A 15,443-nucleotide genomic window follows, 5' to 3' on the forward strand; every position below is an offset into this window, starting at 1 on the left:
AACCAAGCCTTAAGAAGAGATAGTCCCTGGCCCACTATTCCTGTGGGGCTTAAAGACGCTACACGAAATAGAGGAAGCTCTGACTGCAGCAGACTCTCCTTTCATCATCCTGTTTCGGCTGCACACATATCACAAAGATGGACTACCAGGGCGGACAGCCTCTGGGAGGGATTAGAAGGGGTGGCTCTGGTAAGACAGGAGTGTGAGATGGAAATGAATTCTCCTACGCAACAGTCCTACAGTTTGTGCCAGTGTGAAACAGGATTTGCAAGAGGAAAAAGAAATGTTCATTTATAAAAGCAGGCTTTTACCTAAATGATGCCTTCCAGCTGAACAGCCTAAAGCTTCTCTTGCCACCTCAAAATGTCAGCATAAGCAAGCAAGGAGCTTTGGGCTCCTTCCATTTTGCTGACAGAAAGAGGAAACGCATAGAAAAGACATGTCGTTTGTTTAAATCACACCACCAGCCACTAGACAGAGCCAGACATCTGTGATGTTTTATCCCGAAGGCTCACCTTTTTCCTAAGGTCTGAAGGGATTTTTTGGCATTACAGCCTTTACAAAAAAGCACAAAAACATCAGACACACGGATATGTGTAAATCAACAAAAATCTGAAAAAAAATCCACAGAAGTTTTCCTCTTTTTCCAATTTCCCTGTTGTTCCCCCCGTTTTTTTGTTTGTTTTTTTGGACATATTCTATTTGGCTCCTATTTCAGAACAAAAGCAAGTTATAGCAGGTAGAAAAATGGCAGCTGGCCATTACTCTGACTTTTACCTCAAACAGTCCCTGGCTTGCAAGCAAGAATCCTGGAACCAAACAGCAGCTGCCCACAGGTCTGGGGAAAGAGGCTAATGCCATGTGAAAGCAAGAGAGAGGAAAAGGTGAATGGAATCAGATTGGACCTTAATGCTAATCAAACCCAACTCTGTCATTTCATAGATTGAGGTTTTGAAAAAAAGAACTGCTCCCAATACCTCATCCATCCAAAATGCCACAGGTTAACACTATGAAAAGTTCAGACTGCCTGTGTGACCATGGGCAAGTTACTTAACCGCTCGGTGCCTAAATCTTCTAATCTTTAAAATAAGAGTAATTATAATACCTGCGATAAGGATTAAATGGGCCACTGCATGCAAAGAGCTCAGAACAGTGTCAAACACATAGTAAATGTTCAAGAAACGATAGTTATTATTGTTACTGTTTTTAAAAAGACCAATCTAGCTCAGGCTAATTCCATGAATGTTACAATTCCTACACTAGAAATCTAAGGTAAATACCAACTCACATTTCCATTTTTAGCCAATGAGAAGGCTCCAACCTTGTTGAATGGCAGCTACCCTTCATTTGCCTCAAGTCTTGAGTCAATGTGAGAGCTGCTCAGTCAGAACTGGCATATTTATATGGCAGGTGCTGCGCTAGAACTGTTCATCACTATGTCTCTGACAGTGTCTAAGACTGGATCAATCTCAGATCAGGTGGGGAAGACAGACACCCATGAATAAGCTGTTGCAAGTTGGCAGGCGCCACCAAGAGGCACTAAGTGCAACAGAGAAAGAGGAAAGCCATATTCCCTCCTCCCTGGGGATCTCCGAGAGCCTCTCAGAAAACTGAGTATATCCTTAAGGTTAGGCAGAACTCCCAACAGATTGAGAAGGGCATTCAAGGAAGCATAAATGAAATATGTATGGGTCAAGCCAAGGAAGAGAGTAGAATAAGCCCTTGACATGGAGGTTAGAAAATCTGCATTTCAGTTCTGTGTGACCTTAGAGAAGTTAGTAAATACACTGAGTTTCATTTTTCTCAGATGTAAAATGAGGACGGTATCATAAACATATGGTGTTTGTATGATACTCACAAGTGCTTTGTCATATACAAGGAGTGTTACTCCAGTCAGCCTAACACTCTTATTAATCACATTCTAGAATGTCAGTACAAAAGCACTGTCTTTGAATCAAATTCTCCAAAAAGCCCTAATAGAGAACAATCCTACAACTCGTAGTATAAACCACTAGTCAATAGTAAAGATTCTGGGATGTCATAAGCTGAAGAAGCATTTCCTAAAGGGAAGAGACAAGATAGTAGTAGGTTCCTCCTACATTTTCCTGAGAAAAGGCAAAGGAATATGGGACCTTTCACTTAATGACAGAAATGAAAAAAAAAAAAAACAAAGTTTGGAGATCTGCCAGGTAAGGCTTTGCGAAGGATTAACTGTGGTGGGTCCTGACCTATTATGTAAGGGCCTTTGCCCTAAAAAGTTATTAATGTCGTGACCACAGTCACCATAGGGCTCAGAGAACCAATGGAACCAAAGGCTATATTATCAACCAACTCTGCAATGAATTTGGTATCTGTCAGAGCTATTCCTGTAAGAATTTAAAACTCACAAGGAAAAAAAAAGGCCTACAGTAAATCTGAAGGATCCTGATTTACCTGAAAGTGTAGTTCCCTGGGACGAGTTTACTAAGTTTCAATATGGCAGTATCTTCAGAAATCTTCTCTTCTCTCAGAGGCCCCTTAAGTTCTTCCCAATGGTACTGGACGATTTTATCATCATCGGTGCTTTCTTGACCATAAAGAAACATCAGTTACAACATGAGAGCGAGCGCTGGGTCTCAGCACTTATCCAGTTTACACAAACCAGGGCAACTACCCAGAGGTTTGAGGCTAGGAGAACTTCATGAAATTACAGACTATCTCTCCACAGTGTTTCTCTCCTAGGAATATGGGGTCATTCTGTCTTTCTATGAATAATATTCCACTGTGTAGTTTTCCAAGGACTCCGACACAGGCAACCTCTGGTTAAAATGCTACTGTATAAAAAAAGGAAAATCAAAAATTCTTAAACATATGAAATACTCAACCTCACTGAAAAGAAACGCAAATTTAAATTACACTTGAGATATGATTTTTTTTAACCTATCAGATTGGGAAAGACCAAAGCTTCATAACACAGTATATGGGTAAACGTGTGGACAAAGAGGCCCTTTCCTAAGTCGTGGTGGAAGCATAAGTTGATACAGCCTTTATAAAGAGCAATTTGGCAAAATTTACCTTTGTTCCTGCAATTCCTCTTCTAGTAATTTATCCTACAGATATCCTTACACACGTTAAATGTCATGCTTCCAAGATTATTCATGGTAACATTATTTGTAATAGTGGAAGACCAAAAATAATCTAAATGGGCATTAGTAGAGATTGATCAAAAACAAATATATATTCAAACAATGAAATTATATATCCATATAATGGAAGGCTATGTGATCGTTAAGAGGAAAAAAAATGAAGAAGTATTTCATATATTGATTCAGAAAAATTCTCCAATATATACAAACATGCTTTACATAACAGTGTATATAATATTTTACCATAATGACTGTGTATATATTTTCTTATATATGCATAAAATATCGGAAAAATACATAAAATAATACCACTGATTGGAGGAAAACTGGATAGTTGGGAGACAGGGGTGCTAGTGATTCTTTTCACTGTATACCTTTACATATTATTTAACTTTGATCTATTCAAAAAAATAAAATAAAATGGTACTCTATGAACCTTTTTTCCCACTCGCACAAGTGCTTCCTCCTGTTCTGTCTCTTCCCTCTTGGCCTATTCTTCTAGCCTCCTCTTCTTGTCAGAACCATCTACGTGAATTGTTTAACCTTGCTAGAGATTCCTCTCCTAAGGCAGGGATTGCCTCTGACAAAAAACCACTGTTGGTGCTAAGGCAGTCAGGGTAACAGGGCCCTAAATGGTCTCAAAGAAACCAGGCAAATACTGGTGGGTGATAGGCTTGAAACCTCCTGCGCACATAGCCAGCATCAACGGCAAAGACCCAGAAATCCTCTTAGGTGACACCCATCAGATGACACTACTCTGAAGGGTAAAATGTTGGTGAGCCCAGGCAGGGGCGTGGAGCATGTTCTGTGAGTCTCATCAGGAGAAGGCTGACAAGAATCTTGATAGGCAGTGATGGCTGGGTGAGAGCTACTCAGGTAACACTCTCAGTTACTGATCTTGCCGTGATAGGAGGGAAATTGTTTCCATAATTGAGAATAGCAACTCAATCTAAGAAAATTTGAAGACCAACAAGTTTCAACTAAAATAATGCTAAATATATGCCTAATCCCACTTTCTTGGCACCTCAGAATAGAAATATTACTTCAAACAAGCCACATGGAGTTTTAAATAAGGCTTGTCTGGTTTTTACTTCCTAATCAGTTGCTTCAGATGTTTGGTCATCCCATAATGTGGTCAAGAAGCCTGAACAGAACGCAGACATAGCTGCCCAAATCTTCTACCAGGATCCACAGTGAATGCTCTTCTAAAACATCATGACTAGATAAGTACTCACGGCTGCCATCAATGATTGTGGAAGTGGTTGGCAGAGAAACCTCCTGGAACTGTGGTGACACAATGGCAACGGGAGGGCGATTCTTTCGGGGCTCTGCAAGAAAAATGACGCGGAAAAAAATAAAAGAGGGGTTTGTAAATTCTAGGAGGAGCAGGCCATCTCTGAGTGGATTATAAATGTTTCCATTACATAATTGATGGCTGAAGCACCGCCAAATGCACAAGTTACAAGAGCAGGTTGGCATTCTAACAGAAGACACCTGGGAGTGTTAAAGCCTCTTCCTCCAAACTTCACTATTCCTAAGACCATGCCCTATGCATTCTTTCAATGCTCATGTGCTATCTAGTTCATGAAAAGTACTAAATCAGCGAATGACTGCTTTCAGGCAAGCTGACTAGAGGCAGACAGCAAATAGGCTTTGTGCAATAAAGGCTTTGGCAGAAAACTACCCCTTGGCACAAGGCCGTGTCCGGGAGCTATGTGTGAGGTGACTACACCAGAGTGATGAAAAGGTCACAACCCACTCTGGTCCACCAGAATAAATGAGCCCAGCTGCCTTTTCTTTGAGAAATGATCAAATGGTCTTTATGCTAAATACATTTTTAAGAAGGAGAAAGGATTACCTGGGCTACAAGATTCAAGGAAGGAAAAGAAAATCTGTGACCAACAAAGACAGTTTAACAGTATTAAGAATTTGTGCCAATGTATGTGCCACCTGCCAACTTCCCCCAAATGTCTCTGAAAATGCAAAACAAGATACCTTGCTATCGCACTGTAATCTACTGGTGCTGGATCACTTAAAAAGAATGACAGAATTTGGCATCCAAGGTGAAAGAGGACTGGCAGGGTTTCAGTGAGGAAGTCTGTGTAGAAAGGCCCACATTTCTGCAGAGATCAGAAAGGGCCAGCCGCTTGGATGGTTCTCCTTCTACATGCCTCCCCTAGGTTCCTGGCTTTCTTGTGTCTCTTAATTACAACACATGGTCCTCTCTCAGCATGACCCACTTGGAGTAGTTCTCAGGTAGGGAGACTATTGCTCAGGACATACTGTACTGTGGGCCACGTGACTGATGTTTCCTTGCCCAGCCAAGTGTTCCAACTAGAACCAAAGTATATACTTTGCCACCCTAACCTCTTACTACATTGAAGTAGGAATTGCCAATAAATATATTGCAAAACAAGAATGGGAATTAAAAGCCCCTAAAGTCCAATCACCATCTCCTTGGGAATCCCGCAGAGGAGCAATACAGACTGTCAGGGCTGGGAAACACACCTGGTTTTACCGTCACGTTCACATAGCCTTCCCCGTGGGTATTCTGACCATCTACAATCACTCTGAATTCATACAGGCCTGGAGTGAGCTGCAGAAGGGACAGAAGATCTTTTAGACAACCGCAAAAAAAAACAACAACAAAAAAACCCCACCAGCAGTTATACTTAAATTGCACATATATCTGAACGTTCTCATGCCTATTCTTGCACGCTCCTCTTCTTGCACTGTTTCCAAAATGGAGAAAGTAAACTGGCCAAAGAGATGAAACAATGAATCACCAACTAAAACACCATAGCTTTTTATGTGAATCTTATTACTAGCTGACTCTAGAACAACAAAAGGGATTTCAATATCTCTGTACTCCCATTTCCTTTTAAGAAGAACATTAAGGGCCCAGCCATCCTACTTCCCAGAGTTATGAAATGAAAACAATCATCTCTGCAAAGAAAAACATTTTGTAAAACTACCAAATAGCTCCCAAATACCTGAATATTTTTCCCTCCTGATTTCTACTGACTGTATAAACATAATATTAAAAAATAAAAAATAAAAAATCACACAAAATCCCACTGTCCTAACACGCTGATTAATCATATTTCTCTTATTTCCTCTCAATCCTTAACCACATACAAAAAAATAGTTTAAACAGTTCTTCCACTCAACAAACATTTACTGAGCACCAATTATGTACCAGTCATTGTCCTAGGCTTGGGGTTTGGAGATGAGTAAGGTAAGATCCCTACCTTCAAGGTGCTCATAGGTCAATGGCATTCAGGAAGTAGCTAAAATCAAGTTGTGTTTCATACTTTTTATTGTTCTTTCTTCCATTCATTTAGCATGAACACTTTCCCCATTATAAGTCTTTTTAATAGTCATTTTAATGGCTGAGGAATAGTACATGAATAAATGTTCACATAAGCATTCCACGTTGTTGGCTATTTGGATTGTTTCCAAAGTTTTACTATTATAACTACTGCTATGATGAACATCTTTCTGCCAAATGGGTTTCTTCTTTCTTTTGAATTACCTTATTTGGGTAATTGCTAATTGACTGTATATAGCATTTTTTGATCACTTCCTTCTTGTTGCAATGCTTTCCCTTCATTGGCGTTCACCTTCGTGCCCACTCCTCATTTCCTTCAGTTTCCTCCTCTTTCCATATGTTTAATGACAATGTTCCCCGGATTCCAATCATTGCCCATTTATTTCTTTACCCCCCACACTCTCTCTGGATGATCTCATCTATTACCATGGTTTCAACTGTCACCTATTTGAGGTCGGTGTGCAAATTTACCTCTCTAGCCCAGACTTGTATTGTGATCTCCAGCCCAACCCCCAGCTACTGACAGGGCACCTCCACTTAAATGTTTCACAGGGACCTCAAACTGACTCTGTCCACAAATGAATTAATCACCTGTAAACCTCCCCCAAACTTGCTCCTCTTTCTTGCTCCTCATTTCGATGAATATCACCACATTCACACCAACATCTAACCCAGAGGCCTAAGCCAAAAGGCTAGAATTATCCTCAACTTCTCTCTCCCAACATCTCCACCCAATTAACTGATCACCAAATCTTATCAAGTTGACCTTCAAGATATTTCTGAAATCCACTCACTTGTCTCCATTCACACTGCCAACACCTCAGTTTTTAACCGATCATCACAGCAGTTGTTAAAAGCATGGGCTTTAGAGACAAGGTTCCAGTTCAAATCTACAATTTAATAGCTTTATGAACTTTGGCCAAACCACTTTATTTTTCCTGTTTTTAGTTTTGTAATTTGTAAAACAGACATTGATATCTACATCTTGGGGTTGTTACGAAGATTAAATTAAAAAATTGCATAAAACAACTAGCACTGTTTCTAGCACATGGTATAAGTGAAGTAGCATAGAATAGAAAATACAAGATTGTATCACATGTAACGGTGTTGTTTTATGAAGTGTGTGTATGTATACATGTATGTATGTGTGTACTAGTCTCGATATAAAATGTATTTCTTTACTATTGTTCTCTGTCAAAAAATTTTTTGAAAATCACTTCTCTCAAATAAATATCAGTAGCATCTAAAAACAAAAAGTCAAAGAAGTCCTTACAAAGGCTCTGTGCAATCTGACCCCTGCATCTCTCCAACTGACTTGTACCATTGCTCTGCTCAGACCATAGGGTCTAATCAGGCTGAATCACATACAATTCCTATTGCTTCCCCTGCTGAGGGTATTATCTTTACCCAGAAAGTTAGTCACCTCTCATGACCCAAGTAGGCAAACTCCAAGAAATCTGCTCTTAACTTCCCAGGGGCTTCAATACCCACTGCAATGACCGAGTGTGTCCCATGCTATAATCAGCTGCTTCCAGTCCGTATCACCCACTGGACTATTGTCCTTGAATATTAAGGTTATGATCAACTCACTGATAAATCCCCAATACCTGCCACATAACTATTGCACAATGAACAGCTGGAAGGAAGGAAGGAAGAAAGGGAGGGAAGAAGGGAGTGAGGGAGGGAGGAAGGAATAAAGGAAGGAAGAAATTAATTGCTTGGCCAAAGAATATGAACATTTTTATGACTCTTATTAACTATACTGAATCTCAAAAAAACTGAGACAATTTACATAGCCATGTGGCCACAAATAACCTAGCTTATCTCCCAAATTCTAAAATCCTTCTGTTACCCTTAAAAGCTGTTTAGTGTGTATTTTCAGCTATTCGTCACCATGCTTATATATTCTTCTCATCATAAATGAAAATTGGAGAATCATACACTAACAAATACTGGATGTCAGCCAGTCAAGACTTTTGGAGGATTCACTTCTGAAAGACTGTTCCTGACTTAAGTGTGAACAGAGAATTATACATTATAAATTTTTTAAATGGTCAACACCTCTGCCCCAGCCTGCAAATGACAGGAGGCAAATTCACCTTGGATAGTTTGAGGATCTGGGAATGTTTCCCTTCCATTTCTCCACTGTAGTCTGTAGGATGAGTAATCAGCTGCCAGTCGTAGGTGTAGGTTTCTCCTATAGAAGGGCAGTTACAAAAATCATCAAAACACACACCTACGCACAGAGCAGCCACACAGCCCGCCAATAACAAGTCTCTTCTGAATCTTGACAAGGCCTTACTTTTTAAGATTTTAGCCCAATGCTTATAGGGAAACTAAACATTCTGTTGAAAGAAAGGGTGGATTCTGCTGACTCAGCTACAGTCAGGGCTCCTTGCACTCTTCCAGAAATGTTCATTCCTGCCCCAATACCCACCCTGCGCAGGGCCAATCCTCCCTCAAAATACCAGGTTTCTTATGGTGTGGCATCCCAGTGAAAATACATGCCCTACCAACTACTGCAGATGAACTCATTGGGAACAAAGGTCATTTTCTTGCAAAACTTCTTTTGCAACAAAGAACAGCAACGACTTCTAAATAACATGGTTCAAAAATAGCTTTTTATAGAACGCTAACAATGCCTGTCTCACCGAGGTCATCACAGCCTGGTGGGTTAAAAGAGCTACTTCATTCCTGCTGAGCTAAATAACACCCTGCAGAAGCTGGTAGAGAATGGCCCACTTAAAACAGGTCCCAATGAAATTAATTGAGATCAAATGAAGCATTAAATGGTCCTCACTCATAGTTCAGACTATATGACTGGGGATAGCAAGGATAGAATCCTGTATCTACTATTAGAAATGGAATCTCTCCACAGTAAAAGTGGTCTTAAATTTTTTTGGGAATAAACTGCATGTCTGGCTAGGGGAGAATGGGACTTGGTAGGAAGGTTTACTTTAAGTTAGTACCCAAAAGTGAGAAATAAAAGGAAGAATCAGAGACCTCAAATACTTAGAATGGTCATCTCTTATTTCAGAGTTCAAAAGTTAAAGTTATTACATAGAACTTAATTCCAAGATAGTCTTCATCTTAAGACCTGATTTTCTTTTATAAGCCTGAAATATAAAATCGATTACTTTTCCTTCCTCTCCAAAATACTAGTTTTCTTTTGGCCAGTTGTCAGCCCCAGGAAGCTCTCACAAATGTGTATGTAGAAGTTACGTTAGGTACAGGGCAGGGAAGAAGCAGAAGCAGGACCGGTGCTAAGAAATTACTTTCCTTCCACCTGTGGTTGGAAATTTTTTTCAACACAGAAAACAGTTTGAGAACTGACAATTTTATAATATCTAAGGCTAATAACACAAATTTCCAAAAAGGACAATATTCCCCAGACAGAAAAGCTCAGGGGATAAATTATGCCTTACAGCCAGAACTTTACCCAAGGGCAGGAATGAGTAAGTATAGGTCTCTTAGGCAGAATGCTGGTTTTAATGATTTGGGGTAGTGGTTTGCAAACTCTGCCTCCAAGCCCTAGAAGGATCCTGAGAGGTGCTTTAGGGGCTGCCACAGGAGATCAGGGGGATGAAGAACAGGCAGAGCTGATCCTGCCTCATCGTCCCCAACCTTTGAAAGTTTGAAACCATCCACCTCGTGTGTCTGATTAAAGGTTGAAGTAGCTGGGGAGAGGAGCATTGGAAAGAACCAGTTTCTGAACTGATGTGTTTTGGAATACTGATCTACAAGGCAATATTAACTCACAGAAATGTACATGCAAATAGGGGTTAGAAACAAAATACAGCAGAGCCCAGCATATCTTTCACAAAGAATGGAAGCAAGTGCAACTCATGGAGGTTCTTCCCTCACCTCCATCTTCAAAGGCCACCAAACTCATTCACCTTAATGTACCACCAGAGGAAAAAAGGAAAACGCTTCTCTAGAGGAAGGTGAAATGAATTAATAAAGAAAACTCAATTTGAGGGCAGAAATAAAGAACAAAGGCCATTTAGATTCTGAAAAAGTGCTTTTTGCATAAAAACACTATTTGGTATTAGATCCAGAAAGTAGAAAGACTGTATTGGAAACGTGTACCTAAAACAGAAGGGCCCCGTCCTGAATATAGTGTGGCACTCTACTTAACTGACCTTATAAATGAGAGTAATATAGACCCAATGCAATCATTGTCCATCAAACTATGCTTCACTTCATGTCAGAGAGAGTCTTAAAGAGAATATGGGGCCGGCCCAGTGGCTCAGGCGGTTAGAGCTCCATGCTCCTAACTCCGAAGGCTGCCGGTTCAATTCCCAGATGGGCCAGTGGGCTCTCAACCACAAGGTTGCCAGTTCAACTCCTCGAGTCCCGCAAGGAATGGTGGGCTGCGCCCCCTGCAACTAGCAACGGCAACTGGACCTGGAGCTGAGCTGCGCCCTCCACAACTAAGATTGAAAGAACAACAACTTGACTTGGAAAAACTCCTGGAAGCACACACTGTTCCCCAATAAAGTCCTGTTCTCCTTCCCCATATAATCTAAAAAAAAAAAAAAAAAAAGAATATGTATGTGTTCATAAGTCAGACTTTGCTATGTTACTTCAAAGGTGAAAAGGAAACTTACATTACAAAAATTTTCTTAAATAATGGATTAATCATGCCATAATTTATATTTTATAAATTTGAATTTTGTATATCACACTAGGTCTGTCTTTTTAAGTAACAAATCTATAGTAGCAGTAGTCTGTCTTGAATAACTTCTCTACAAGTTCTGTACCTGCTATTTACTGGTTAGCCAAAATAAAGAGGTCAACCTGAGTCTCAGTTTCTTCCTCTTTCAAATGGATATAATACAACTTACATTTAATGAGCATCAGCTATATGCTAGGCACTGAAGTAGGTGCCTTATATACCATTTCATTTCACCCTTAAAGTAATCTAATGAAATAGGAATTATTAACCTCATTTTACTGAGGGGGAAAAACAAAAAAAGGAAACTTAGAGAAGTTCAATAATTTGCTTAAAATCATTCAGCTAATGACCGGCTGACGGGATTTGAACGCAGGCTTGACATCAAACCCTATGTTCTCAAACATGGTATTACCTTTCGCATCAGTTGTGCAGGTACATGCTATATCCTATTCTCACAGGATTGCTGGAATGAATAAAGGAGCTGAGGTATGCAGATATCATTAAAAATTAAAACACTATCAAAATGTAAGGGGATGTTTTACCTTCAAGTGGTTCTTGGAGAACATATGCATTTAATTGCACTTCGTTCTTAGGCAGGGTTATCTGGACACTCTCCCCAGCAGATACCACCAGTTCCTTTATAACTGGAAACAAAGAAAATATACCAGAGATAAGAAACTAGATCCAACTTATCTCATTTCTCTTTCCTTTTGTGGCCAAATCTCTTATAAACAATATTCAGCTACTGCCTTCATTTCTTCATTATTGATCCACTCTAATCCCCTGAAATTTGATTTTACCCCCATTTTCCCACTGCAAATCATCTTTCGAGGTCATTAACAAACTGCTTCTTAGAAAACCTAAAGCTGTTTCTCAACCCTCATCCTTCACCTCTGTGGCATCTAATACTGCTGACTGCCTCCATCTTAAAACTCTTGGTTACCATGACACCATATTGTTCTACTTTCCTTCCTTTCTCTCTGAGTTTTTCTCCACTGTATTTTAACTACTGTCAATCCCTAAACCCTCTTTATATAGTATTTTCTACAGAGATCAATAATTAAGAGTTCAACTCTGTTTCAAGGATCATCTTTATGCTGATAACTTTCTAATAAAATACATATATAAAGTTCCTAGAAGAAAAGGCAAGTGTCAATCAGAAGGCCAGCCTTAATTTCTTTCCATTCTAGTTTCTACAACCACAGGCTTAGATTATTCCAAGAATCTTAATTGTTCTTCCCTCTGCTAGCTCTCGCCACTCTAATCCATTCTGTCTTTTTATACAACAACCATCATTAGTTTTTCTAAAATCCTCACCCACCATGTTACTTTCCTACTCAAGACCCCTCCTCCCACACCATGTTTAAGGCCAAACTCCTAAGTTGGTATTAGAGAACCATTATTATCTGATCACACCATCTCGCCCTTCCTACCCAATTGTGCCTCTAGTTATAGTCATTTTCCCTCTTGTGTCCATAGAAGCCATGGTCTACTCTTGCTAAAGCTATTTCCCTCAATTAGGGTGTGTGCTTTCTTTACTCTAAATACAGTACTTCGTTTCTAGCTCAAAGCCAGTCTTCTCTCCAAGAAGTCTTCCCAGACCATTTCTGTTGAAACTGATTTACTTTCTGAACTACTTTAGCATTTTTGGAACACCACATCAGCTAATAGCTAGTATATACTGTCTTTATACTACTCACAAGCTATTTCATGCACGTTAGGGTTTCTCAGCCTTGGCACTTTGGACCAGATAATTGTTTGTTGTGGGGTAAATTGTCCTGTGTACTTTAAGATGTTTAGCAGTATCCCTGGCCTCTACCCACTAGATGTCAGTAGCACCTCTCCTCCATAGTTGTAATAACCAAAAATATTTGTAGGTTGTTGAAAACCACTGATTATATAAACCTTATTTCTCTGACAATAATTGTTTATTTGGTATGAAAACTAGGACCTAGAGAGCTTAAAGCAAACAACTGGCTGGTCCAACCATATTTCAAGACTGGTAGATGAGAAGGGCTTCCTAGACAAATATGACATTTGAGATTTATCTGGGAACACTGCACTTCAGGAGAAAGAAAACCATCCATTACGGAAGCTTCACCATTTAGCACCCTTTAGGAGGTGGAACAAGAATTCTCTGAAGTGACTCTGAGAGAGAGAGAGAGAGAGAGAGAGAAGGGAGAGGGAGGGAGGAGGGAGGGAAGGAAGAAGGGAGGGAGGGAGGGAGGGAAGGGAAGAAACCACTATACTCAGAGAAAATATAATGGACAAAAATATAATGTAGCACCAAAAATTACAGGCATTCTGTCTGAATAAAAAAATTACTTTAATGCCACAGGATTGAAACCCTAAAATTTCCTGTTATGTTACCACCAGAGCCAAGGAAATTAAAATCTGGCAAAACTCCATTTTCACTGGCTTTGATTCACCCTGTTGATTTTTTACAGGGAAATTAACATCAGCTTGGTTTCCACGATTAACCATGACTTCCTCACACTTAGTGCAGCACTCTGAAGCACAGACTTGTTAGGGCAACATTCTGTGTATAAATCTCCTTTCTATGGTTGCTTTAAAAAATAAGGATGCTGTCCAAATCAGAGACAAATATCTGACCTACACCAGCGGTTCAGAAAGCAAGTCGGTGCACAGACCAACTCCTCCTCCCCAGCCTGTTTGCTGGTTCCCTTGAACGTCACTTAATTGAGTCCTGTGCCTTTAAGTCCCAGGCACAGCGGAGTCTGACTCTGGGAAAATGAGCCTCATAAATTCCCACAAAAATTTCCCTGTTGAGAAAAGGATCAAGAGCCCCAAATCCTATCAATACGGGGACACTTGCAGGATTATTTTTTCTCTTAACCTACAGTATTGAAAGTCATGCCTCCTTCCTTTCTTTCCACTAAAAGGGAAAGTTGGATGAAATGTTCCACTTTCCCATCCTATCTCCATGGGCAGAAGCAAAGGGCCTCACCTGGGTGTGGTGCAGAGGTGCTCTGGAAAGACGCCTGGGGGGTGGGGGTAGCATAACTGTAGGAGGGAGCCACTGGCAGAGGCTCAGTAGCAATCTCAATTTTCTCAGGGCTTTTTACGTGCTGAGCACTAGTCGTAGTACCCAGATCCTCTGACGTCTCAGGTTGGACCAATACATTCTTTGACCAGACAGGAATCTCCCCAGTCAGAGGACTGGAAACTGTGACTGCCTTGTGGACCTAAAGAAATGCAAAAATTCAATTGAGTAAGCAAAAGTTATAAAGCCCATTTTTTAGATTATGTCTCATGAAATAATCATATATAAAATCTTTTTTAATGCAAAACTGTCAAAAATATTAAAGAAACTAATCTCACCATCCAAACTGGTATTAAAAATGTTGATATAAATGTTCCCAGTCCTTTTTTTCTACGCAGTTTTTTGCTTAAAACAGAATAGTAATAATCATACTATGTATAGTACTTTCATTTTCTTTTCTCACTTAACATTTATATTCAATTATTCTCCAAATACTTATTATCCACCTATTATGGAACAGGCCTTCTGGATCCTAAATATGAAAAAATCATAATCACTATGCTCAACAAGCGCACAATCTAGTGGAGAGAGAACTTAAAACATAATAAGCCATAATGGTATAAAAGTTATGATAAACCAAAGAAACACAGTCTGAGAGTATATAATTCTAACTCTCTCTCTGAGAAAGGGAGCATGAGAAGAAGGATGGTTCAAATAAAGGTGTGCTGGAGGAGGACAGTGCTGAGCTGAGTTCACTAGACAAAAGAATGAGGGGAGGGCCGGCCCGGTGGCTCAGGCAGTTAGAGCTCCATGCTCCTAACTCTGAAGGCTGCCGGTTCGATTCCCACATGGGCCAGTGGGCTCTCAACCACAAGGTTGCTGGTTCGACTCCCGTAAGGGATGGTGGGCTGCGCCCCCTGCAACTAAGATTGAACACAGCACCTTGAGCTGAGCTGCCGCTGAGCTCCCAGATGGCTCAGTTGGTTGGAGCGCGTCCTCTCAACCACAAGGTTGCGGATTCCTGCAAGGGATGGTGGGCTGTGCCCCCTGCAACTAGAAAACGGCAACTGGACCTGGAGCTGAGCTGCGCTCTCCACAACTAAGACTGAAAGGACAACAACTTGAAGCTGAACAGCACCCTCCACAACTAAGATTGAAAGGACAACTTGACTTGGAAAAAAGGCCTGGAAGTACACACTGTTCCCCAATAAAGTCCTGTTCCCCTTCCCCAATTTAAAAAAAAAAAAAAAGGCTGAGGGGAGAGATGAGTATAGGCACAAGATTTGAGATTAACATGGCGTGTTG

General features: G+C 40.3%; 1 protein-coding gene across 2 annotated transcripts in view; it reads right to left on the bottom strand.

Moving 5' to 3' along the window:
• Positions 1 to 15,443, bottom strand: part of KIAA0319L (KIAA0319 like) — an 86,913-nt gene that overhangs the window by 21,593 nt on the left and 49,877 nt on the right. For both annotated transcript variants that reach the window (XM_033114279.1, XM_033114278.1), the window contains exons 4-9: positions 14,103 to 14,340; positions 11,677 to 11,778; positions 8,556 to 8,653; positions 5,634 to 5,721; positions 4,361 to 4,453; positions 2,434 to 2,566 (exon numbers count right to left, since the gene is read on the bottom strand). In XM_033114279.1, the coding sequence (XP_032970170.1) occupies positions 2,434 to 2,566; positions 4,361 to 4,453; positions 5,634 to 5,721; positions 8,556 to 8,653; positions 11,677 to 11,778; positions 14,103 to 14,340 (752 nt within the window). The remainder of the gene's footprint in view (positions 1 to 2,433; positions 2,567 to 4,360; positions 4,454 to 5,633; positions 5,722 to 8,555; positions 8,654 to 11,676; positions 11,779 to 14,102; positions 14,341 to 15,443) is intronic.

The sequence above is a fragment of the Rhinolophus ferrumequinum genome, chromosome 9 (assembly GCF_004115265.2).
Source record: "Rhinolophus ferrumequinum isolate MPI-CBG mRhiFer1 chromosome 9, mRhiFer1_v1.p, whole genome shotgun sequence".
In the NCBI taxonomy this organism is placed as follows: domain Eukaryota; kingdom Metazoa; phylum Chordata; class Mammalia; order Chiroptera; family Rhinolophidae; genus Rhinolophus; species Rhinolophus ferrumequinum.